The following is a 25813-nucleotide window of genomic DNA, read 5'->3' on the forward strand; positions in this document are numbered from 1 at the left end:
TCTGCCGATTGGTTTCCGTCACCAGATAGCCAGGCGACAGAAGTCTGCGGTAAACGGGAAATCTAAACGGAACACAACAGGGGTAGAACGTGATAGGTTACTGTGGTCTTTCCGTGGCAACCTTGAGTGTACACGCCAATCATTACCAGCAGAAAGACTTCGAGACCTCTGCCGATTGGTTTCCGTCACCAGATAGCCAGGCGACAGAAGTCTGCGGTAAACGGGAAATCTAAACGGAACACAACAGGGGTAGAACGTGATAGGTTACTGTGGTCTTTCCGTGGCAACCTTGCGTGTACACGCCAACATTACCAGCAGAAATACTTCGAGACCTCTGCCGATTGGTTTCCGTCACCAGATAGCCAGGCGACAGAAGTCTGCGGTAAACGGGAAATCTAAACGGAACACAACAGGGGTAGAACGTGATAGGTTACTGTGGTCTTTCCGTGGCAACCTTGGGTGTACACGCCAAGCATTACCAGTGGAAAGACTTCGAGACCTCTGCCGATTGGTTTCCGTCACCAGATAGCCAGGCGACAGAAGTCTGCGGTAAACGGGAAATCTAAACGGAACACAACAGGGGTAGAACGTGATAGGTTACTGTGGTCTTTCCGTGGCAACCTTGGGTGTACACGCCAAGCATTACCAGTGGAACGACTTCGAGATTTCTGGCGACTGGTCTTGGTTCACCAGAGACCCAGGCGACAGAAGTCTGCGTTAAACAAGGGGATTAACAACAAGGATTAACACAATTAAACAAATAAAAGAATGCAACTTTGAATCACGAAGTATGCGGTATCAAGAAAGGACTTACAGTTTGTTCCGTTACGGTCAGACCACCACTTATGGTTGCAAGAAACCTAATGAAATCACAAACGGAATGGATACCCCGGTATTTCCTTAAATATCGGGGTATCCACTTTTAAGTTTTAATACCTCATTTGTTAGACTAAAAGAACTTTTATTCCCTGAGGGATGAAGGTGAATTTGAAAATAGAAACAATTATTTTTCCAAATTGAAACTGGACTAGAGCCTACTTTGCTGGTTTTTCAATTTCCATCTGCAAATTTTTTTTCGACTGAATCGATGAAATAAGGAAAGAATGGAGGTTTCTACAAAATAAGTTTTATTGGTAGTAGTCAAAAAGTAAAACTTCACCCACCTGAATACTACTGTGACAGCCAAACACGTGTCGTAGTTGAATAACCTATGTTAGTGAAAATCATTTAATTACGTTTTTACTTAAATGAACTATAGATTTTTTATGCATCGTCCACATCGATTAGATAGTAGTTTATAACCTTGATTAGCTAAATTTTCTGTTAGCACTAACGTTATTTTCCATATTCCAAGGCAAAATTGAAAAGTAACGGCAACAGGGTGTCTGCATGTCCGAGAGCGAATAATACAGAGAATGTGGTTGATATAAATAATAATAATAAATAATAAATCAACTTCATTTACCGAACAGGAAGAATCCCAATTATAAGAAAGAATATATACAGGCACATTTTTAAGAAAATAACAAAACTAGTAGATGTGAAACAGTTTAAAAAATACCAAAAATTGCAGTTATTCTCACAGGACGAGGACAGGCTCAATAAAACAACCTTATAATGCCGACGTTTCGTTAGATATTCTAACTTTATCAAGGCTAGAAATGAGGTACAATCGTTGAAGAAGAATATCTTTCATTTACCAATTAGTTAAAACTTACCCTTAATTATGGAGGTTTTTGGTCAAAATTACAAAAATCAAGGAACAAACCAACATGAGTCAAATTTTCTTCACAGATATGGACGGAACTTGGAAAAACCAACAACAACAAACAAACCTTACCTATATAATGACTATCGAATCACAAATTGAAACATTCAATCCAACTTGAAACAAATATCAAGTAAGAAACCGAGATGTACAGGGTGGGCAAAATTCGTTGTCTACTGAAGGGATCTCGAGAACTATAGCAGCTAGAAGAAAACGGATGACACATTTTCGAGCTCTTTTTTCCTGACTATTCCAAATCTGAAAACAGATCAGATTCAGATCATTTTCAATGAAGCTGAATGACTCGCTTATTTGAACTCGTATTCGAAATCTGTTGTTACATTCTACAGGCACTTTTTTATGAGGAGTGCATTCGCACTTTTACACATGCGAAACACTGGTGCACGCACCAACAAGTTTGTACGAGGTGTTGGTAGACGAAAAACAGTAGCAGACCTAGAAGCCATCCTCGGAACGGCAATGTCCATCTTCGACAGCAAGTAGGACGAGTCGTAATGTCCCATCATTAGCTTTTGGGCGAACTTAGCACACTGGTATCCATGTCTTTCGGCCAACGATTGTATTCGCATATCTCTCATAAATGAGGAAACATTACCTCCACGTTCAGGGTAGGTATATACCTTTTTGCCGAAAAGAGACATACCTGAAAAACCTTCCATAGAAATTATGAATTCGCTCCATACCCTAATAGCACAAAGTAGTCCTATGGACATCCATAGGACGTCCTCTTCGGACATTACGGACATCCATGGGACGTCCATTTCTGGTACAATGGACGTTCTATGGACATCCGAGGGACGTACAAATGTCACAACTTTGAACAGAATTCGGACGTCCATCGCGGACGTCCAATGGATATCCCGTTGGGACCATCATTAGCAATCTCAACGGTACAAAAATTTACCACGACGTTGGCTATCCTATCTATTAGAATTTTAATGTCCTAGAACCCAATGTCTCAAACTCAGACGCAGATATTATTTTTTCTGTGTTGTTCTCATTTTAATCCATACTTACTAGAAAGTTTTTACACTTGGCCCGGATTCGAACTCGCGAGTACGTGGGGACACCGCATTACAGAGTCTTCGGTGCAACCGTCCTAGCTACCGAGACCATACAATATATTTACTTGTAGGAACATATTCATTATATTGTTAACTGATTTATGGAATAGTAGTCGATTAATACAGAAATGCCATATAATAAAAACTGGAGTCTTGAAACTCAAATATAGATTATTTTATAATAGTAATTACTCAAGTATTAAGTCTTCGTTCATCATAACGTTATACATAATATAATATTCATAAGATATTCATATACTACAAAGCGGAAAAATGGAGTTTAGTGAAAAATAATATTAAATTTTGGTGTTCATTGATATACATGTATGTATTATTTGGTTCATATTACGAACTCCTAGTGAATATCCGGTATGGACATTCAAAAGATGTCCCTACAGGATATCCACTAGGTGTCCGTGATGGACGTTATACGGACCATGTAACATATACATGTTATTTGGTCCATATTACGTCCCTTACGGACTCCTAGTGAATATCCAGTATGGACATTCAAAAGATGTCCCTACCGGATATCCACTAGGTGTCCGTGATGGACGTGTTATACGGACCATGTAACATATACATGTTATTTGGTCCATATTACGTCCCTTACGACTCCTAGTGAATATCCGGTATGGACATTCAAAAGATGTCCCTACCGGATATCCAATAGGTGTCCGTGATGGACGTTATACGGACCATGTAACATATACATGTTATTTGGTCCATATTACGTCCCTTACGACTCCTAGTGAATATCCGGTATGGACATTCAAAAGATGTCCCTACCGGATATCCAATAGGTGTCCGTCATGGACGTTATACGGACCATGTAATATATATGTATAAGTTATATGGTCCGTACTATGTTCATCTCGGACAACTAATGGATATCCAGTAAGGACATATATTTGACATTGCATGTATTAAGTCGGTCAGGGACCATTTTGGGACTACATGATACGGACATGTGTCATATGGTCCGTATTATGTCCATCACGGGCATCCAATGGATATCCGATACGGACATTGTACATAAATTAGACTAACAATGGATATCCATCTTGGACGTCCTAAAACTGTCCGGAAACGGACGTCCAAAGGACATACAAATCAAGTACATGGACGTTCCGACGTTAAATGGACATGAATTGGACGTCCCAAGGACGTTGTGTGCTATTAGGGTAAGTCTCAGATGACACTCATACATGGGAAACAAAATGAGAACACCATACTCCAACCTGCTGATAACAAGTGTGAAGTAAAGACTTCTCAATACCTCGAGGTCGTCAAACTACTTAGAGCACCTAAGCACAAAATCCAGCATTTTACAAGCGGAGGCACTGAGTTCCTCGATATGAAACTCAGTTTAGTATCAAACAGAATACCAAGATCGCGTATTTGATCCACACGGGTAGGGAAATGGTCATCAATGAACTAACTGCCAACGAAGGACTCCATTCTTCTTGTGAAAGACATCTGAAAGAACTTTTCCAAATGCAACGTTAGTCCATTCCTCAACCAGAAATCTCAAACTGATTGCAAACTTGACTGAAGCAGCCTCAAATCATTTACACTGCGTATCCTCACGACCAGCTTCAAATCATCAGTATACGCCAATGCCATGCACCCCAGGGAATTCAACAGATCGTTTATGAACACCACAAATAGTAATGGACCAAGATTAGACCCCTGCGGAACTCCAGTTTCTAAGACATATTCAAAATATATTTATTTTGGCACTCGGTTAGCCATGAAATAATTTTCTCAAGTTTTTGTTACTAGAACGAAGTAAGGTTGGCACTCATGAAATATCCTTAATGTTATAACGCTGTTGCCACAACTAATATCAATTTTTATTACGACATTGTCGAAAATGATTGAAAAAAGAGACAGGGTTTCAGGAAGTGCTATTTAGAATTCAGGTCCGCTCATTCTAATAGTTATCCTGATATTCTGAAATCCACAATACGTCAATTGGTAGCGACCATATTCAATATAAGTGAATTTAAATAATGTTTCATCTGAATCTAAACGACTTATATTTTTGCTGAATATTTCCACAATTAGAAAGATTGTGAATGAAGAGGATGACTAAGAATTTCCTTCTATATATTGGGATACCCAAAAAAGTGGTGGCATTCGAGAATTTTATGTTTGGGTGAATTAATGCAAAAAGTTACTACAGGATTTTCAATGAATGTCATCGTAGAATGAAATTGATTTTTCTACTTCACTTATCCTATTGTACATGTCTTAAGGTACTAATAAATACATAATTATTATTATATCAAAGTTTTGAAAATAAACAGCCATAAATACGAGCAAGTTGTCCTGTTAATTGTTTATTCATGTGAAATTTTTGTTTGTTGTTGAAGTTCCCCTTGACTTGAAACTTCCTTTAATTCCTTTTTACTTCCATTGATGCAGGATGATTTTTGTTGAAGAATTTAACATTCTTGTCCGTTAATTCCTTCTAGATATACCCATTCCCAACCACTGCATCATATGCATTTCATCTTCAGATTGATATAATTGAAATCTACAACTGATGCAACGTATTCCATCTTCAGCCAAAGAAGATAACCAACATTAACGCTCCTCAAGCTAGTGCATATTATGAGTCAATTTTCTTTCACAGCAAAAACAAATATATTTAAAAACTCATCTCTTGTATTTTTCATGCAAATATCTGGATTTGATATGTCTTCAATCCGTTTTGTATAAACTTCAATTATGTTCGTCGAATATTTTCGACGATTTGATTTGACATTGAGATGAAATACGGAATTACTGAGACTTTTACGTAGAACGGACAACATAGCGCTGATTTAAAACCCAAAAATATTTTGACAAGCGTCATAACCTCACATTTTCGTAATATACAGAGTGAAATGTGTCAAATTTCCATGGGCAACTGACTGCTAAAATAAAAGTGAACGGAGTATACATGAATGAATATTTTCGGGTGCAATGGATTGGATGGTACGGTCCGGTAAGATTGCCACCAAGAAGACCCGACCTTTTGCCTTTGTATTTTTATGTCTAGAACACCTTGAAAGAGAAAGTATATCAAATTCGCGTTCAGACTCGTGAGAATCTGATCGAAATACTAAAATTGTGTTGTGCTGAAATACTTCAGAAACGTTGTGAACTTCGCAGGGTTGTAAATTCAGTACGAAAATGACGTGTCAAATGTATTGAACAAAGTGGTGGACATTTCGAGAAAATATTATAAGTAGAAGAAATTCGTTTCCTTTACATGTGTCCATAAAATCTGTATTATTCAAATTTACTTTATTCATTTGATTGGGCTGAAGGACCTAGGTCGATGGCCATAAAATAAACTTTTTCTCTCTCTCTTATTTTCATTATGCAGATAAATTCATATTTTCTATGAAAATTACTTCAATATTCAATCATGCAGTGCTTCGAAAAAGATCAGATTTAGGTCGGGAATTTTTCGTTGTTATCTTGTTAGCCATGATATTATGGCAGAAGGCAATCAGCAAGCACAAAAATTGATATCTCATTCGGAAGCACACGAAATGGGCTATTTTTTGCTGAAGAGGAAATTTGTCCATAATTAATAATTTTTCATCGATAAAACCATTAGGCAAGTAGGACTGATTTTGTTCACTTAAGAATCTGGATATTCATCCCCTCACAACGCCCGCAATGAAAATTTTTTTACCAGATAGAAATTTGTAACTTGTATCAAATTCAATGCCGTTTCCAAATATGTGGTCAAATTTGATGAGACAACAAGGATAACTAGAGTATAATTGATTTTATGGAAAAACTTGTGATATTTCTTGAAATCAAGAAATGTTGTATTGAAGAATAACCGTCAACATTTCGACCATGTGTTAAATGACATTTTTAGTTGAAAATCACTTGTATGATCCCCCCTTGAAGTTTGGCGTTTGGCCTTTCAAAAGTAGACACTCTATATAAGACGACATCGAACATATTCAATGTGAGCCAATTTATATTATGTTTCATCTGAATCTAAATTATTTTCAGCCTAATATTTCCACAATCAGAAACATTGTGAATGAAGAGGATGACAAAAAATTTCTTCCTATTGGGAGACCCAAAAAAATGATGGCAGGATTTTATTCTCAATACACAGCTTTAAAAAATATATGAGCCAGTTATCCCCTCAATTGTGAATTTATGTGATATTTTTATTTAAAGGAGAAGTTCCTCTCTTCTTGCCATAGAAACTCCTTTTTACTGTTTTGATTTCCATTAATGCAAGATGATTTCTGTTGAAAAATCAATTATCCTGTAATTAATGTGATTAATTCCTTTGAAAGATACCCATTCCCTACCACTGCATCAGATGCATTTCATCTTTGGGTTCAATTCAACAACTGATGTAACGTTTCAACCTTTAGCCAAAGAATATAACCAACATTAATTCTTTTCAAGCAACTGCTTATTATTTGTCAATAATTTAAATTTCTTCCATAGCAAAATATATATATAAATATATATATTTAAAAATCGATCTTTTGTACTTTACATGAAAATAACTAGATTTCGAATCCCTTCAATCAGCTCGTAAAAACGTTCATTATGTGCATCATATTTTCCGAAGTAATTTCAAATTGTAAAAAATACGTATTTACTGAGATTTTTGAGTAGAACGGACACTATAGCGCTTATTTAAAATCAAAAAATGCTCTGGCAAGCGTCATAACCTCACATTTTTGTACTATACAGTGTGGAATGTGTCAAATTCTTATTGCCAACAAAGTGCTTTCATAAAAGTTAATGGAGATTCCTACTAAGCACATCCTCTATAAGAACTATTTTGGATTTTTTTCAATCATGGAATTTTTCCTACACTCGATCGCTATGCAACGCGAAACACGCAATTTGACCCAAGAGGAATGTGCCCAAGCGGTAGTTTTGCGAGAAGAAGGGTGGGCATACACAAGAATTGCAGAAAGGTTTGGAGTTTCCCATACAAGTGTGTCCAGAATGTTGCAGCGATTCAGGGAGACAGGTATGAATGTCCGAAGACCAGGACAGGGTAGACCACGGGTAACAACTGCCATTCAAGAATGAAGAAACTCTCAAGAGTTTCTTCGTTGAGACAACGGTTTGCAACTGCTCGCCTCCTTCAAATTCAGCTTGAGCAAACTCATGAGGTGCAAATTAGCACTCAGACAATAAGAAATCGCCTCAGAGAATATGATTTAAGGCCTCGTGTCGCGGCAAGAGGCCCAGCTCTTGCCCCAGCCCATCGAAGGGCGCGTTTGGATTTTGCGAGAGAGCATATCCATTGGGAAGAGGCCGATTGGGAAAGAGTTCTCTTCACAGATAAGTCTAGATTCTGCCTCTACCATTGTGATCGACGTTCCCTTGTATACAGACGTCCACATGAAAGATATGCTCAGTGCAATTTCCTGAATACTACTGGTTTCGGGGGAGGATCGATTATGGTATGGGGTGGAATATCTTTGACTGCTCGCACAGACCTAGTGGTCATTGATAATGGAGCTATGAATGCTGATAAGTATATAAGGAACATTCTTGAAGAGCATGTAGTGCCATTTGCCCCACACATTGGTGAAAATTTCATTTTTATGGACGATAATGCCAGACCCCATCGTGCGCGCATCGTTCAGGAGTACCTTGAAGAGGTTGAAGTCTCTCGAATGGAATGGCCAGCAAGAAGTCCAGATCTCAATCCGATTGAGCAGGTTTGGGACAAATTCAATAGAAGGCTGAGAAGTTCAGAAAATCATCCAGCTACTCTTAATGACTTAGGAATCCAACTCGGAGAAATCTGGGAAGGATTAGATCAGAACATTTTAAGATCACTCATTTTGAGTATGAACCGTCGTTGCCGAGCTGTAATTAACGCAAGGGGTGGAAATACCAACTATTGAATCACTTATCAGCATTTCAGTATTTTGAAAATTGTTCATTTCTCTTCTTTCACATAAGATTCGGTGAAATCCCGAGTTTTTCTTCCATTTAATGTGTCTTGTTTAGTTCAAAACCTTCCCGAGAGAACATAAAATATAAGTTATAAAGTCAATGTGGAGTTAACTTTCATTAAAATTGAGATTTTCAGAATGTGCGTTAATTTTTTTGCGCAGTGTATTATTGTATCTTAATTATATAATACCTTAATAAATATAAGGTATTCGAATCAACTTGCCAGTGACAGCTGCGCCATGCTAAAAACGTTCAATATTAGTTCCCAATAACTTCCGACGTTGAGCATATTTTAATGGTTTTAATTGACCGAAATCGCATATCTTCAAACGGGCCCCTACACTGGCACAAAAATCGGCGCGAATACAACCTGAACCAATCAGATCCAGACAAACGGATGCGTCGGCGTGCAATGACTGACATGACGTCACGTCCAAAACTGACGCACGCGTAAATGGATGTCATGATGTCCCGATGACCGATCAATATTTCGCACTAGCGGAGTAAGGCTCAAGTTGAGGGTTCGAAGGAAAAACCGACTCGGTTAATGTGTGACAAAAATGGCAAGGGGTGTTTTTTTACGAGAAAGGTAAATGAAATCGTGTGTGAAAAAGGTTGCTTGGAATATATGTCGGGTAAGAAAGGCGGATGTCTGTCAGAATATGCTTTTTTCTTAGTGTTCAATGTGTGCGTTGGTTAGGTTCACTACATATTATAACATTTCTTAGTTTTTCTGGATGCTTAGAATACAAATAAAATTGAGTGATTTTGAAAAATGAAGAATAAAAATTCAACAGGTCAGTGAAACGCTTTTATCCAACTGGCTGAATGAAAAAAATTAATTATTTACATTTAACGGACCATGTAGATTGAATTCATCCCATTGAAGAAAATACTGAAATGAGTTCAAAAAATGGGTGTTGAATTTGTGCAGAATATATTATTATAGATACACTGAACTTCGAGTAATCCATGGAAAACGCCGATTGAAAATAAAATTTTTCATATTCTAAATAGAAGTACGATAAGTCAAGTTTTCAATTGGGTTATTGAAGTATTTAGGTATGAGTAAGGAATTTCCACCTGGGCGGGGAAACGATAACTGTCAGCATTCACTAGGGGTTCATTCACTCGGTTCTACAGCAATTTAACAACGCCATAAAAAATATATTTACGTTATTGCATCATATGAAAAATTTATATTTCAGGTTCATCCTCCATTGTATACACTCAAACTTTCAAGTTAATTGCTTTGTAGAAAAACATGAAACATGAAGTGAGCTTTTGTGATATTTGTATTCTTGATAAAGATAATATGATAAATGATACGATCTTTATTAGGTATACCTTTACTGGACGCCTCAACTGAAATTTTTTGGAGGGTATAAAACTCCATTCAAATTTCGATAACATAGTTTAACCGCTACAGACCTCCTAGTGATATGTGATTATCAAGAAAATTTCACGAAAAATTTAGTTCATTGGGGGAAGCTAATCATGTTACATTCGGAAACGAAAAAGAAAATTATTTCTCCGAAAAAAAACTCGGGCTTTGCTCCGATACCTCATCCATTTCAGGCGCATTTTCTACCAAAAATAATCAAATGAGAATGAACAGTAAAACTAGCAGAAGCAGAACTAATCTTCGAAAATGAAATTCTATATTTATTTGTGTGTATTGTATGTACTAAACCTTGATTATTTCTTCAATCAGTGATTGAATCAGTACTGAAGGGATTTCTAACGACTAGAGTGATCCTTAACCTAAATCAATAGAAGATTTTTGACGCAGAGATGATATTATTCACAGTGCAATTGAAGAATAAGTTATGTCCCTCCAATATGTTTGCATCATTAAATTTCATCAATCAGTTTGATGAAGGCTGCATTATTCATTTTTTTTCTTTCCCGTTTTCTGCTCTGGTTTTCTGTTTCAGATATAATTTCGGTATTGAAATATTATGCTGTAATGAAATTTGTCATCACTACACTAAGTATACTCCATTCACTTTTATTTTAACAGTCCGTTGTCCATGGAAATTTGACACATTTCACTCTGTTTAGTACGAAAATGTGGGGTTATAACGCTTGTCAAAACATTTTTGGGTTTTAAATCAACGCTATGTTGCCCGTTCTACGTAAAAGTTTCTGTTATTACGTATTTTATCACAATGTCGAATCTCTTAGAAAAATATGTGACGAACATAATTGAAGTTTATACAAACTAATTGCAGGCATACCAAATCCAGTTATTTGCATGGAAAATACCAGAGATCAGTATAATATCATAGTATGCATTAGCTTGAGGAGAGTTAATGTTCGTTATCTTTTTTGGCTAAAGTTTGAATACGTTACATCAGTTGTAGATTTCAAAAATATTAAACCGAAAATAAAATGCATATGATGCAGTGGTTGCAATGGGTATCTCCCGAAGGAATTAACAGATAATTACAAGAATGTTAAATCCTTCAACAAAAATCATATTGCATCAATATAAGTAAAAGGAATTAAAGGAAGTTTCAAGTCAAGATGAACTTTGAACAAAAATTTCACATGAATAAACAATTAACAGGGAAACTGGCGCGTATTTGTGGCTGTTCATCTTGATATACATTGATATAATAATTAGGTATTTATTGGTATCTTAAGATATTTATAATGTATAGGAAAAGTCAAATAAAAAATAGAAAAATCGATTTTCGATTATTCTAAGATGACATTCATCGAAAGTCCTGATGTAAACTTTCCACATTAATTCACTCAAACATAAAATTCTCAAATGCCACCACTTTTTTGGGTCTCCCAATAGAAGGAAATTCTTTGTCATCCTCTTCATTCATCTTTCTGATTGTGGAAATATTCAGCTGAATAATAAGTTGTTTAGATTCAGATGAAACATTATATAAATTCTCTTACATTGAATATGTTCGCTACCGTCTGACGTATTGTGGATTTTAGAATATCAGGGTATAACTACATATTTGAATGAGCGGACCTGAATTCTAAATAGCACTTCCTGAAACCCTGTCTCTTTTTTCAATCACTTCCGGCATTTTCGTAATAAAAATTGATATTAGTTGTGGCAACCGCGTTATGACATTAACGACATTTTATGAATGCCAACCTTACTCCGTTCTAATTACAAAAACTTTAGAAAATTATTTCATGGCCAACCGACTGCTAAAATAAATGTGAATGGAGTATAGGTACTCACGAGGAGACAGGGTTTTTTTTACTGAGGTTTTTCCCTAAGCTCTTGTATCATACCCCGAATGTTTTGGTAATATGCTATATTATTTCATTGCTGACATTCAAAGAAATATATATAGCCGTTGAAGAATACTAACTGACAATAGTTACTCAAATCTGTTCGAAGAAGTAATGGATCTGTTGATAACACTGAATTTAGAAAAATCCACTCGATGAGGATGCAAATATTATATATACAGGGTGACTGGTGACGTAAGGGACAACGGTTAAGTGGAGATAGGGGACCTATATTTGAATGAGAATTTGGGTTTCAAATGTCTAATGGTATTCGGAGATATAGGGTGATTTATGAAAAAATGCTAAATCTATAAACTCCCATATCTTCATTAATGCTAAATTTTTGGCTGATATTTCACAAGCTTCTTCCACGGTACATGAGATAAAATAAATTCAAATAGAAATTTGAGAAGAGCGGAAAAAACTGATGAAAGATCGGTTTTTTGTTTGAATGGCATATTCCTGATAACAGTTGATGAGTAAGTTAACTTCAAAGATATATGAGTTCGTCTCATATAACATCAGCAAGGTCAACACAGTTTTCGATCAGTACCTACCTCTAATCAGAATAGCACTGTTCAGAAGTCCAGATTTTTTTTTAACTCACTGTAGTTGTAGGTTGTAGGCGTACTTTCGAAATAAGAACTATTCTCGAACTCAAATTACCCGAAAACTATTTAATTGGTTGATTTATCAAGAGCATTCTTATTCAGCATATAATTTATGATCAATAGTTTCGAAAATATTGCGAGTTTAATCATTGCAAATTTACGCAAGGAAATATGGTTGACGTTAGAAGTGATGTGACCTACAGACGAAGTAACCATGCAATTATTTCTTGAATTATTTAAGTATTTTTAGGAAGTATGTATTTAGTGATATGAAGAATCGAACTCATGACTGTTGGGCGAAAACAATAGTGACTTGCTTCTGTAGCTTACATTGTGTAGAAAACCCAGGTTTGTTCACGCCACGTGTCGTTTTTTGGAATGAGAGATTCCACAGATGACAACCAGATTTTTATAAAGACTTGAATTTAAAGGCTTTAAAAGCTCAATCAGCGTAAGAACTGATTCCTGTCGACCAAAAACAATGTGGTAGATTTGCGGCTTGGGTATTGAGAATGCATGAATATATACCCGAATTTCACAGAAAAATCATCATGCCCATCAACGTTAATAAGAAGGATTACCGCATATAATGCTCGAAATACCCAAATATAATTATTGAAAATCCTCTCTATCTAGGACATGTAACTCTGATATGATTTCCGGTCAAAAGGGATAATCAGGCCTAATATTTTTTCAGTATGAAGCTTAATCGGCTTTTTCGGTGTTCAGAGGTGAATCGGGGTATCGAGCTATGAATAATGAATTTTTATGTTCCGAATGATGAGGATATTTTTTTACTATAACAATCTCATTCAGGTACAATTTTATACCGATCAATGACACTATGTTCCGTACAAGTGGTCTGTTGTATGAAAAGTTTGCTGGCTATTAATCAGCCGATGAGATCTACTTCTTTTCTTTGGGGTGACGTGAAAAATAAGATTAATGCCGTTGTTGACGAAATAAACCTACCTCAAAACTTGTAAAAAATATAATATACATTGAAAGAATGTATGAAACAACTACAGAAGTTCGCAGGTGTTACGGTGGCATGGATGAGACGATGGAGAATACAACCCAACCCTGCAAAATCAAAACTCAGCACGAAAAGTAAAATATTTCGCAACTAAGTAACTCAATTTCTCCATTAATTGTGAAAAATACAGAATCATTGTAAGACTAAACTACTTAACTATGTACTTCTTTACCTATATGTATGTATTTGTATGTATGTATATGTATGTATTTTTAGTACATATTAAATATATGAAGATTAATAAATTAATTATTAAACTTTAACATATTAATTGGAAAATTACAGATTTATAAATATTAACAACACAATTTGAGTTATTTTAATAAAAATATTATTTTCATATATTATATTCATGATTAATAAATCGTGGAATTCTCCACGTAACCTTTAGCAACGGTATCAGACTTTCATCCTTCATGCTGTTTGATTCTCAGAAAATCAGCTCCGCAAGGAGAGTAGTCAATGACCGCGGAAAACAGAGACCAGTATAAATACAAACATGAATTTGGCAACTTCAAAAACTGGGTGACCATTTTCGGCAAATTTCCAAATGTGTTTACCTGCAGGTTGAACTTTACATGTTCCAAACAGCCAAAAAACCTGTCATGCTTAACATTGATAGCGTATTTCTTCACCATTTCGATGCGTCAAAAGATCTAGCGCCGTCCAGCAGTTATAGCAAATTCTCGACATACTTTTGACTTTGTATTGGAAATGCTGACTTAAACAAATTCTTCTTGAGAAACTACATTTTCTACTCGAAGAAAAGTTAATTAACCTTTTCGGTAAGCTCCAGCAACTGCAACAATCAATGCTACCTTGTTGCTCATCAGAAGCTTTTTCAGGAAGTTTGCTATGTTCTCTTAACTGAAAACTTTTCACTTTTTAGGATGCTAACCTTCAGAATGACGTTACAACAAAGCCAGTAAATTTGTATACTGTCAATATGTCAATATTTCTTTTCGAGCACAATTCGGTTTTCAACATCGATTATAAGCTCCACAAAGTTGAATTCTTCAATTCCTTTTTTTTTTCAAAATACACACAAATATTTCGTTCATTCGGGCAATCCTTATGTGCATAAATTACGGCTAAAGATAGATGTGAGCATAAACTTAAGATTAGCCTGCTAGACTTAGATTTATATTCGAGGACCGGCTAAAGTTCCATAAAATATTCATCTGCGTCAGGGAATTTCATCTCTAGCCGACTAATGTGCACATTACCCAAAACGGAACGGCTAAAAATATATTCGATGGACACGCGGAGGGATGTTTTTTAAATTTGTAGGATGGGAGAAGACAAAAGCACGTGGCCACGATTTTGTTTCAACGCTTCTTTACGGAAGCGAAAGCTGGACGCCCTACAGGCGACATATTAAACAGCTTGAACAAACGCAACAACGTCATCTGAGACAGATAATGCACATCAGATGGTTCCACAAAGTTTCGAATGCAGAAGTCTTGCAACGCGCGAGTTGTACAACAATTGAGACTCAAATAACGATGGCCCGACACAAGACAGCTCTATATGGCGAATTGGCAGAGGGAGCCCGGAAACCAGGAGGCCAGTATAAGCGGTTTAAGGATACACTACATCAATCCCTAAAATCAGTTAATGCCAACCATAACTGGGAAGAACTAGCGTTAGACAGGTCACAGTGGAGGTCTTTGGTACTCAGTTATAATGGAGACTCGAGAAGGACACAGCGGCGGCCAGATCTGGTTGGTGACTATCCATGCCCGGAATGTGGTAGGATCTTAGGTTACGGTTGGGTCTCTACAGTCACAGGAGAGCACACAGTCACAATTAGCCCTGAAAGATTATGAGTCTGTTCGCACTTTTTTTTTTCTTGTTTCTTTCTCTTTTCCTTTTGTTTTTTCCCCTTTTTTGGTCTTTTTGTAGATTCATTCCCGGCAACGGGACACAGCAATAATGATGATGATGATGATGATGTTTCAATTTTTAGAATTGAATTATGCCAAATAGCATCGAATGCTATTGGGAAATGCACAGGACAATAGGAACGTGGATAGTCAATTGTCCTGTGAAAAACCAGAATATGACCTCATAAGGAAATGAAATATAAAATATTAGACATAGACATTCTTTTTCCCTGAACAAAAGTATATTCTCCCTACCATTCAATAATGGGCAAGTTTCCTAAAACTCCAAAATCGAATTCAAATTATTTATGGAAACCCATTTCCATTAGTTATCCAACACCTGAAAGATTCGCTTCAAAATTCTGAAATTTCGGAAATACACCCTTTGAAACTCAGTAAACATTCGAATGTGTGAAAGCTTGTGACGTAGAATGCCTTTACTAAAGTCTAGTAATTTTTGTTAATTCGACAACAGTGGAACCGATCAAGAAGATATCCACAGATTGCATTGTTTCTGTAATCCGTATCTACACCTCTTCTTAAAACCTATGGAGAGTAGAGTGTCATTGTTTGTTTTTCTTGTCAAATGTGATCACAAAACTTGATATTTGTTACGTCTATGTTGTTCAGAAAACTTTCATGACCATTATTGACTCGATGGGCGTTGCCGGATTGTGAAAATGACGTAGAATGTTCATAAGAGAGCACTTCTGAAAACAGAAGAGAATACAGACAAAATGCAATATATTAAAATTCGAAAAAATATATTTCGATATATTTGAGGTGTAAATATTCTAATAACATATATTTTGGAATTTAGGAAAATACCCCATTGGCTTTATGGAAAAATTTTCTACGAAATAGAAACGATAGTTTCTAATGTTGCAATTAATTTCCAACCAATACTTTTGCAAAAAAGAACCATGAATATGAAAATGGTTAAAAACATTTTTTCTAGCTGATTTTGTTAAAAATTTCTTCCGGAATCCAAAATACGGCCTTTCGCCATCCTTGATGGATCATCCCGGTGGATTCAAGTGCAGTCAGCGTTAAGCTTATCAACGAAATAGTTAGGTACAAATAAGATTAGGTACTGCTACTTATATTTCTCCAGAATTTAACCTTTGCTATTTTAATGAAAAAATTCGAGGGACCATTTTTGTCTTCATTCTCTCCTTTTGCTCATTCAATTTCCTTGCAATACCAAGATGAAAGATAACCATTAACTTTACACTTTTTCCTCACACTCACAATAGCTTGTTCGTCTCGCATTTTGTCATGAGGCGTTTAGATTTTTAGATTCGCTAATAAGATTACGTTGATACGCAGTAGAAACAAATATATGTTCATCCGCAATTTCTCAACTGCTTAACAGAATGCTTTTCTCATCTATTAAAAATATGTGAAATTCATACAAGAAATGCATTCCATTTAGTTTGATTATATTACTATTTCTTCAAATTTTTTTAATTGCCGAAAATTTGCGCCCCTCAAGCGTTGTCAATACCCACTTTTCTTCTTTTCTATTAGCTTCTACATTTTCAGCCGATGGGATGTGTTTTCACTTAAGTTTAGCCGGCTAAAGATAGAAGAAACTAACATAAGCGAATACCCGAAGCTAAACCTGAGTTAAGTCGGCTAATCTTAAGTTTATGTTCACACCTATCTTTAGCCGTAATATATACACCATAAACTGATTTTGGCATATGACAAACCATACTTGATCCTCGACTTCTTAGGAATAATTGTAGATACATATAACGCACATTGAGCCGCTTCCTCAATGTCGCTGAGAACGTCGCGCGTCGTTCTCTGAATGGATCATTGCAGCATATAATCTCCTACTAATTATTCAATGAATTATTTGCGGAAAGAAAAACGATTCTAATTCTCCACTTTTTTAACAATCAAAACGAATACTCAAGTTCAAAAATTGTCGACAAAAATCCATGTTTTGAATATAGAATGAAGAGTAAGGTTGTACTCATGGATTGTTAAAATTTATTTCAAAATCAACTCGACATGTTTCGCCTCATCGGCATCCTCAGGAGTTTTGTCAAAAAGTTATTTCAGTTTTTCAATCATGACAGAAGGACATACATATTTTACATCACCTAATATGCAGTTTTTTAATTTTAAAATTGAGCACTGGCACTTTCTTGTCACTTTTGTGCGAGAAAAAACAACACATTAAAATATCGCTATAGAAACCCAAGTTGTCTAAAAGCAATAGTAGGATGAAATTATTTTCATTACTCAGTCAAAAGAAAGTGGGATTTTCGGCCACAAGAATAAGAAACCAGTTAATCGCAAGGCACCAAAAATATTCCTCAGAATAAGTGTCTCATCTCTACTCTTGGTCTGTGACAACATGGGTTTGTACAGCAATTATTTGTTGTTGTCTTGCGATTAACTGGTTTTATGTGAGCGAAAATCCCACTGTCCAAAAATTTCTGATTATTCAACTCGTAATAATTTCACCTTTAGGTACGGGAAGTTTCCACTACTTATAATCTTTGATTAAGCTGCATTCACAATCAATTCGCGGGCCGAAGTGCACTTCGGCACGAAATTTACCATTCGCAATAATCTTGGAACCAAATACTCAAATGAATCAAAAATGTAACTGATCAAAACATAAGCATCAGCATCATCTATAGCCGGCACGAAATTCCTTGCCGAAGTGATAGTTTGCAACTTGCAAGAAATTTTGTTTTGAATTTCATTGTGAATGGTAACGGAGAACGCCATCTGCTAAGCTTCCGTGCCGAAGTGCACTTCGGCCCGTGAATTGATTGTGAATGTAGCTTTACACATCTTTCCATTCCGTACATATGCACGCTGACGAAACTTCCGTATACTCGATAGTGCCCACTGCCCCTTCTAACAAATTTGCATCGAAGGTGAAGTGAATATATTTATATTCGTGCCTAAATTTCTTATTCTTCAATCGTCACATTCCGCAAAGTATTCGTTGAAAAAATATGATGTGAATAGCGTTTTCCACAGGAGTAAATGCATGGTCACATTTATTTGTATACATTTTCATGTATATGTTACCAATGTATATAATTCAGGCAATCAGGCATTCTGTACAATGCCTAGGCAATGTATAGAATGCCTGACCCTTCTAGGCACCATTCCACCAATACTTATTAAATCAAAATGCTTCAATAACCAATGAGATATAAATAATAATAATAAATCTTTATTGGTCCATTCAGACATGGGATTTATAGGACAGGTCAAAAAATTTGGTGGAAAGTCAATATTACAATTAACAAAAAAAGATACAGTCAAAGATTGCTGTCACTAAAATATTCCTCAACACTATAGTAAGCTTTGCTCAGAAGAAGTTCTTTTATTCGGTCTTTAAAAACTTTGAGGGTCAGAACTTTATATTTATTAGGCACGTTCATATAGTGAACAAGACGAGGTCCTGATGATATGACATAGACGAGTCAAATTTTTTTGTCCTATGTAGGGGAACTCTGAGCAAGCTCGCGCCTCTGGTCTGGTAGTCATGAATTTTTGACCACCAAACCACAATTCGATTTCATGTACACTAGCTCATTCAAAATATATAGTCTATTCAAGAATGATTGACATCCCAGTAAGTCTTGAAAGTCCAGACGAAGCTTAAAATCTGGTCATAAAAGAGCTTCAATAATTTCTGTAGTTTTAATCAAAGAACTGGAATAAATTAATATAACCTAGAAAACCAGTTGAAAAGAAGAAATATTCAATTTCAGAGCATATTAATCTGCATTCAGAATTGATACAATAATGTTTCCAATTTGAAGGAATGAATTAAGGGCATAAATAGAAGTACAAAATTCAAATTATCGTCAGTCATTGGCTTAGTGCATAGATTCACATATAATAGATTCCTGTTCTTTCACAATACCAAGCGGAATTCCTGAACACAAGATTTTAACTTATGGGCTATTACCAACTTAAATTCGATTTTCCATAGCCACTCGAGATGTCAATCATTCTTGAATGGACTATAAATACATACACGGAAATGTAAAAATCCTGCGGGCCACAAAAATGGTCTGCAAGAATCTCTGTGAGGAATGTCGAACATGATTCGCACGACTTTTTTTGAGCAAGGAACACAGACAGACAGATGCGGCGGAGGACATTTTATAATATGTATAGATTTTTTGCTTTTTGACAGAGAAGTTGTAGATTAATTCGAAAATTGATTTGGATGTCGCCTTCCGCATCTGATCATGATGAAGCATAGAGGTACGAGGATATATTGAAACATTCTTAGCGTACAATAGAACCAAACAAAATTTCAATGTCAAAATATTTTATTACTCAACATATTCTCCTCTTAATTGGATACATTTATTACAGCGAACCTGCAACGTCTCTAGACATTTCAAAAAAAAAGTTCCTTCTTGACTGCAAACCAGACCTCCACAGATTTTATTACCTCCTCGTTGGAAAAAAATCGAATGTGATGCTTCTACCCTTGCACACATTTGGTTAACATTTAAACAATTGGGGATCCATATTGCAGCAATTTTTCTCACGTCCAAATTGACGTGAACTATACCGGGTGTCCCAGAGCTTTTAGGCCAGCAGATATCTCAGTTACCTGCGGAAAAAAAAAATTGAAAAAAATACTTGTCGTAGGAGACCATACGCTCTTTCATGCAGCATAGCAAAATCCACCCCCTGACAAACAACCCCTGAGAAACAACCCCTAACTTTTGTTTTTCAAATGGCACCCCCATGTTTGTTTGGCTTCAACTGACAGCTCTTTTTAATTTTCAATCAATGATATATCATAATATGTAGTTGTAAAGATAGTCATTCGATAAAATTGAATTCGTTAGTGGGTACTGTTAATTGGACTGATCGAATTAGTCCACATTGTAGAGACAAGAAAAAGTGGATGTTGAAAAAAAAGAGTCAATAAAATGACTTGAAGCATGTGTGGCAAGTGCTGGCCAACATTTTGAACATTTTCTTTAGTATAATGTTGCAGTAACAATACAGCTGAGCGTATAAATTCGTATTTCATTTGTATTTTTATTTTCCATAATTCTGCATGCCATTCTAGCTACCATGATACATCATTGAATGAGAAATGAAAAAAACTGTAAGTTGAAGCACAACAAACATGGGGGTGCCATTTGAAAAACAAAAGTTAGGGGTGGTTTCTCGGGGGTTGTTTGTCAGGGGGTGGATTTTGCTATGCTGCATGAAAGAGCGTATGGTCTCCTACGACAAGTATTTTTTTCAATTTTTTTTTTCCGCAGGTAACTGAGATATTTGCTGACCTAAAAGCTCTGGGACACCCGGTATGTTGAATGCTTTCGTATGAAATATTCAGTGCTTCAGATATGCGTTTTAGCCCAATTCGAAGGTCTGATAAAATCATGTCATGAACTGCATCGATATTTTCAGAGACTGATACAGAAACTGGCCTTCCCGACCGGTCATCATCTTCAATGGAAAATTTACCTCTTTTGAAGCTTGCAGTCCAATTTTCACGGTCGCATGTCTTCGTAAATCTGCTTACCTCTTAATCCTTTCAAATACAGATAGGTACTTGATGATGGCTCGATACTCCAATTTTTCGATTTTCACAATCTCGGTGGACATCTTTTTTCTTTTAATCTATTGCGTAACTCTGGTTTACTTTTTTGACCTTAAACTTCACACTGACACTTCTAACGAGTTATAGTTTGTTTCTATGGTAACGCAACGAATTGGTCTAGGGTAACTAGATATCAATACATCCTCGTATATTTTCATTTTGATCAAAATATTACGAGCTGAAATACTGATTCACGCAACGAAATTTGGTTACAATTATCCTTCTATAGACAGCGTACCAATTCAGTTGATTCTTGTATCATTCAGATGGAAACGTGAAAAGAAGCATTGGTGAATTATGCTTTTCTTGCGTTTAGGTTGTTAATTGATGAATAAAAATTTGACCTTCGACCTTTGAAGTATCTCTATTGCAACATAAATTGCATAGTGTTATTTTGGGGTTTCGATTTAAATGCAATAAGTCTGAATATGATTCTATTGAATCCTTTGTTTATTCACACTTCTTCCATTTGCGTGAGTATCTACTGTTAATATGCGATTAATTTCACTAATATTAATATCAAGTTCGTTTAATAGGGAAACTTTCGTACAAAGTTCCTATAGAGAAGACAACAACTCAGCCCCGCTTTCTTCCAAATAGAGAATCTCTCTCGCCCACAGGATATGGAAGGCAGTATGTGACGTATTTTGTCTAAGAGTCCTTACTTAGTTCCTAACCATCCTAACTTCAAAGGATGTTTGTCGATTTATAACCACTTCGGGAGGCCCACAGGGAGTGCACTTGGTAAACTTCAGGAAGTTTTCATACATTAATACATATGTCAAAATTATTGGTAGTCATGAACTGCTCGAAAAATTAAAAAATTTTCAGAACCCTTTTTTTGTACACTTACATGTAGCCTTATTATAGAGGTCGTCTTTTTTTGGCAGAAGGTGGAACTCATTAATAAATAAACTTTTCTCTATAAAAAATTTTTTCGCCTGGAAACTATATAGAGGGCGTTATGTAGCACCGTGACCAATTTATGATTTTTCCTGGTAAATTTAAAATGCCTACAATGCCAAGACAAATATCATCTATCGACGCTGATTTGAAATTACTCGTGACATTGATAGTCTCCAGGATGCTATTATTGCTACTGCTACTCTTATTTGCGACTTTCCTAGAACTTTATACTCATGTGGGGTTTAGTGCCGACTTTTATGTAAAAAATATTTTTTTTTTGCAATTCTGGGTGAATAGTTCGGCAAATCTTGGAATCTAATGAATAAACAACAAATTAATTAGTCGCGCTGATTTCACGCGGCGTCGTCCTTTGCACACAAAAATAAACTAATTCTAGTGGTAGTTTTCCAATAATAAGAGCTACAGTGTTCTTGATCGGTTCTGCCAAATTAAAAAAAAAATTGGAGATATTCTTGAGTCCAAAACAATCATTTTGAGAGAAAAATTGAGGATATTAAGACAATTTCCGTGGAACAATAAAGAGTTTTAGTGTTCTTGATCGTTTTTGGAAGAAGTTCTGCAAAATAATATTTTTGACCCGAAAACAATCATTTTGAGAGAAAAAGTAGTGATTATTCAGTCATGAAGTGAAGCTGTGTTGGTTCTATCAAAGAGGTCAATAATTTCTTCTCGAAAAAATAGAACTTTTCATTTCATCAGCTATAATGAGTCAGAAAGTTGAAAAATCGATATTTCGTTGGCAAATTTTGATCTTAGAAGAGTTCCGATGGTACTTCTGAGTAGCGCTAACTGTACAAAATATGTAGAAAAACTTTTATCGAAAGATAAATTTATCAGCTGAAACGAGGTTAGGTGAATGCTAATAAATATTTTGAGGGAGTTTCTTCTAACAAACAGAACTTTTCGTTTTATCAGCTGTGATATTGTCAGAAATGTAAAAAAATCAACATTTCGATTGCAGTCAATTTATCGCAAAACAGTTTTATTGGGAGTTCTGAGTAGCACTCAATGAGTTCTACGAAATACGTTAAGTTAGTTTCATCTGAAAAATAACTCGAAAACTAGAAAAACCAAAGTTTAAAATAAAAATGATATATTCGGCAAATATAGGGGCGATGTTTTGTCAATATTACTCCACTCAAACCCCGACAAAATACAAAATAACAAGAATGAAATAAAACACAGAACAACAAAAAACGAAAAATGAAGAAATGAACTCGATCAATATAAAACTGAAATACATATTATTTCAAAAACTATAAAATAACTATAACAAAGTCTATAACTGACTCAAAAAAGTCTATTCTGCAATTCCCTCCTCAACAAGTTTATAAAATGGTACACGTAATTAATATTTTATTGTGCAATTTAACCGCATTTAAGGCCTCAATAAAATTGATAATTAGTCTATTTGTAAATCGTGCCTATATTCGATTAATTATGGGAAAAGGGAATTGAAACCAGTTAAATTTTGACGTTTCGGACATTTATTGTTTGATCACGTACAAAACAATGTGGTTGTCCTTAATCATGACTAAGAAGTAGGAGATGTTGAAACTATATCACAGTTATCTATATACAGCTGAGGTACCTTAGTCGAGTCCAAAAAACCCATATTAGATAGGTCCAATCAATTCCATAACCGAGATACAGGGTGCTTCATGTATTCATCTAAAATTTCAATTTCTCATAACTTTTGAACCAACCAGTATAGTCGGTTGATATTTGGAATATATGATGATGATTTCCAAAAAATTCCAGGTCCGTAATTGAAAAATATGGGACATCTTCCAAGCTGGAATTCAACACCCTGTGTTGAAGATTGTGATTGAGATATTTGAAAAGAGCAGAAAATTTTCAATGAGATTCAGTAGATTCCATTGTCCCGCACGTCATTTTGCTCAAAGGAAACTCCAGGGAAAGATCAAATTGAATATTGGAATTCCTCTAATCTTCAGAAAAATCGTACATTGTGATCAAATTGGCTTTTTTGCTACACTCATTGCACATTCGTTTTTCAAAATATTCTGAGGAATCATTTCAAGTTATTAGGTACCGGATACAAAAAATTGTAGAGCAGAGTCGGGGATTATGGAATACCATTTTGATTTTTCTGAATATTTGGATAAATATGGAATAAAATATATAGTAATAGCAGGTGGTCACTGGGATAAATCTTTAATAATAATTGTTTATGATTACAAAAAAAGGAATTCAATAAAAAAATTCTTGATCTAACAAAAAAAGTACTTTTCTGACAGAAGAAAAAATGGTCTGGTAATATGGAATACATATAGGATGTAATATGGAATAAGTCGTTTTCTCTTCGGGCGACTCCAAGGAATCATATATTGAAGAATCAGCCTTCCTAAAATTCTTGCTCGTAAATATTGCTAGCTCTTAGACTATAAGTTTTGAACGCATTCCTGAAAGGAAAAACGCCATTTGAATATTTTATCGGGTAATAATATGGAATACTATTCCATAAATGCCGCCTTCATGAATTTACAGGTTAGGTTGAAAAAAATGAAATGTATGTCTGAAAATGAACGGTATATCTGAACTAAAATCTTTTATATGAAGATTAATAATGTATCAATCTTCTCAGTCAAGCATATATCAAAAGAAAGTTCTATCAAAAATGTGACTAATAAAATTTTGCAAGGAATCTACTGAAATTTATTACAGCAAATTGGCATAGATAGCGATAGTGGTTAATCCAAAAACATAGTACCTATTCCATATTACTGGATATATTCTATAATCCCCGACTTTACTCTACACTAATGAAATACAAACATTTGAAACTCTCCTTCTTCTATAACGATATTTATAAGGTATATATACTCCATTCACATTTATTTTAGCAGTCGGTTGGCCATGAAATAATGTTCTCAAGTAACTAGAACGGAGTAAGGTTGGCACTCATGAAATGTCGTTAATGTCATAACGCCGTTGCCACAACTAATATCAATTTTTATTACGAAAATGCCGAAAGTGATTTAAAAAAGAGACATGGTATCAGGAGGTGCTATTTAAAATTCAGGTCCGCTCATTCAAATAGTTATACCATGATATTCTAAAATCCACAATACGTCAGACGGTAGCGAACATATTTAATGTAAGAGAATTTATATAATGTTTCATCTGAATCTGAACGGCTTATATTTCAGCAGAATATTTCCACAATCAGAAAGATTGCGAATGAAGAGGATGACAAAGAATTTCCTCCTATTGGAAGACCCAAAAAAGTAGTGGCATTCGAGAATTTGATATTTGGGTGATTTAATGCGAAAAGTTACTACAGGATTTTCGATGAATGTCATCGTAGAATAAGTTCCTGAAGATTGATTTTTCTATTTTTTATTTGACTTGTCCTATACATTGTAAATGTCTTAAGTTACCAATAAATAAATGATTAATATTATTATATCAATGTATTAAGATACGAGCCAGTTTTCCTGTTAATTTTCATAATTTCATAATTTTCAATAAGTGTCTTTCTGAAGGTCACTTTCCAGAAGCACTTAAGACTGCTAGAGTATTGCCTATTTACAAGAAGGGCGATGATAGTGATCCGTCGAATTACCGTCCGATTTCGATTTTACCGACTTTGTCGAAAATTCTCGAAGAAATAATCAGAATAAGACTCTCA

The 25813-nt window shown here is 35.3% G+C and overlaps 1 protein-coding gene across 5 annotated transcripts in view; it reads left to right on the forward strand.

The window, feature by feature from the left end:
• Window positions 1-25813, forward strand: part of LOC123313505 (rho GTPase-activating protein 100F) — a 142805-nt gene that overhangs the window by 45566 nt on the left and 71426 nt on the right. The window contains exon 1 of one of the 5 annotated variants that reach the window (XM_044898417.1): window positions 9321-9446. The exons of 3 other annotated variants lie outside the window; for them this stretch is intronic. In XM_044898417.1, the coding sequence (XP_044754352.1) occupies window positions 9405-9446 (42 nt within the window). In that variant the 5' untranslated portion in view covers window positions 9321-9404. Of the gene's footprint in view, window positions 1-9320; window positions 9447-25813 lie in introns of those variants that run through there. One more of the 5 variants, XM_044898418.1, reaches the window with a different exon arrangement.

This window comes from Coccinella septempunctata, chromosome 5, assembly GCF_907165205.1.
Source record: "Coccinella septempunctata chromosome 5, icCocSept1.1, whole genome shotgun sequence".
Lineage (NCBI taxonomy): Eukaryota > Metazoa > Arthropoda > Insecta > Coleoptera > Coccinellidae > Coccinella > Coccinella septempunctata.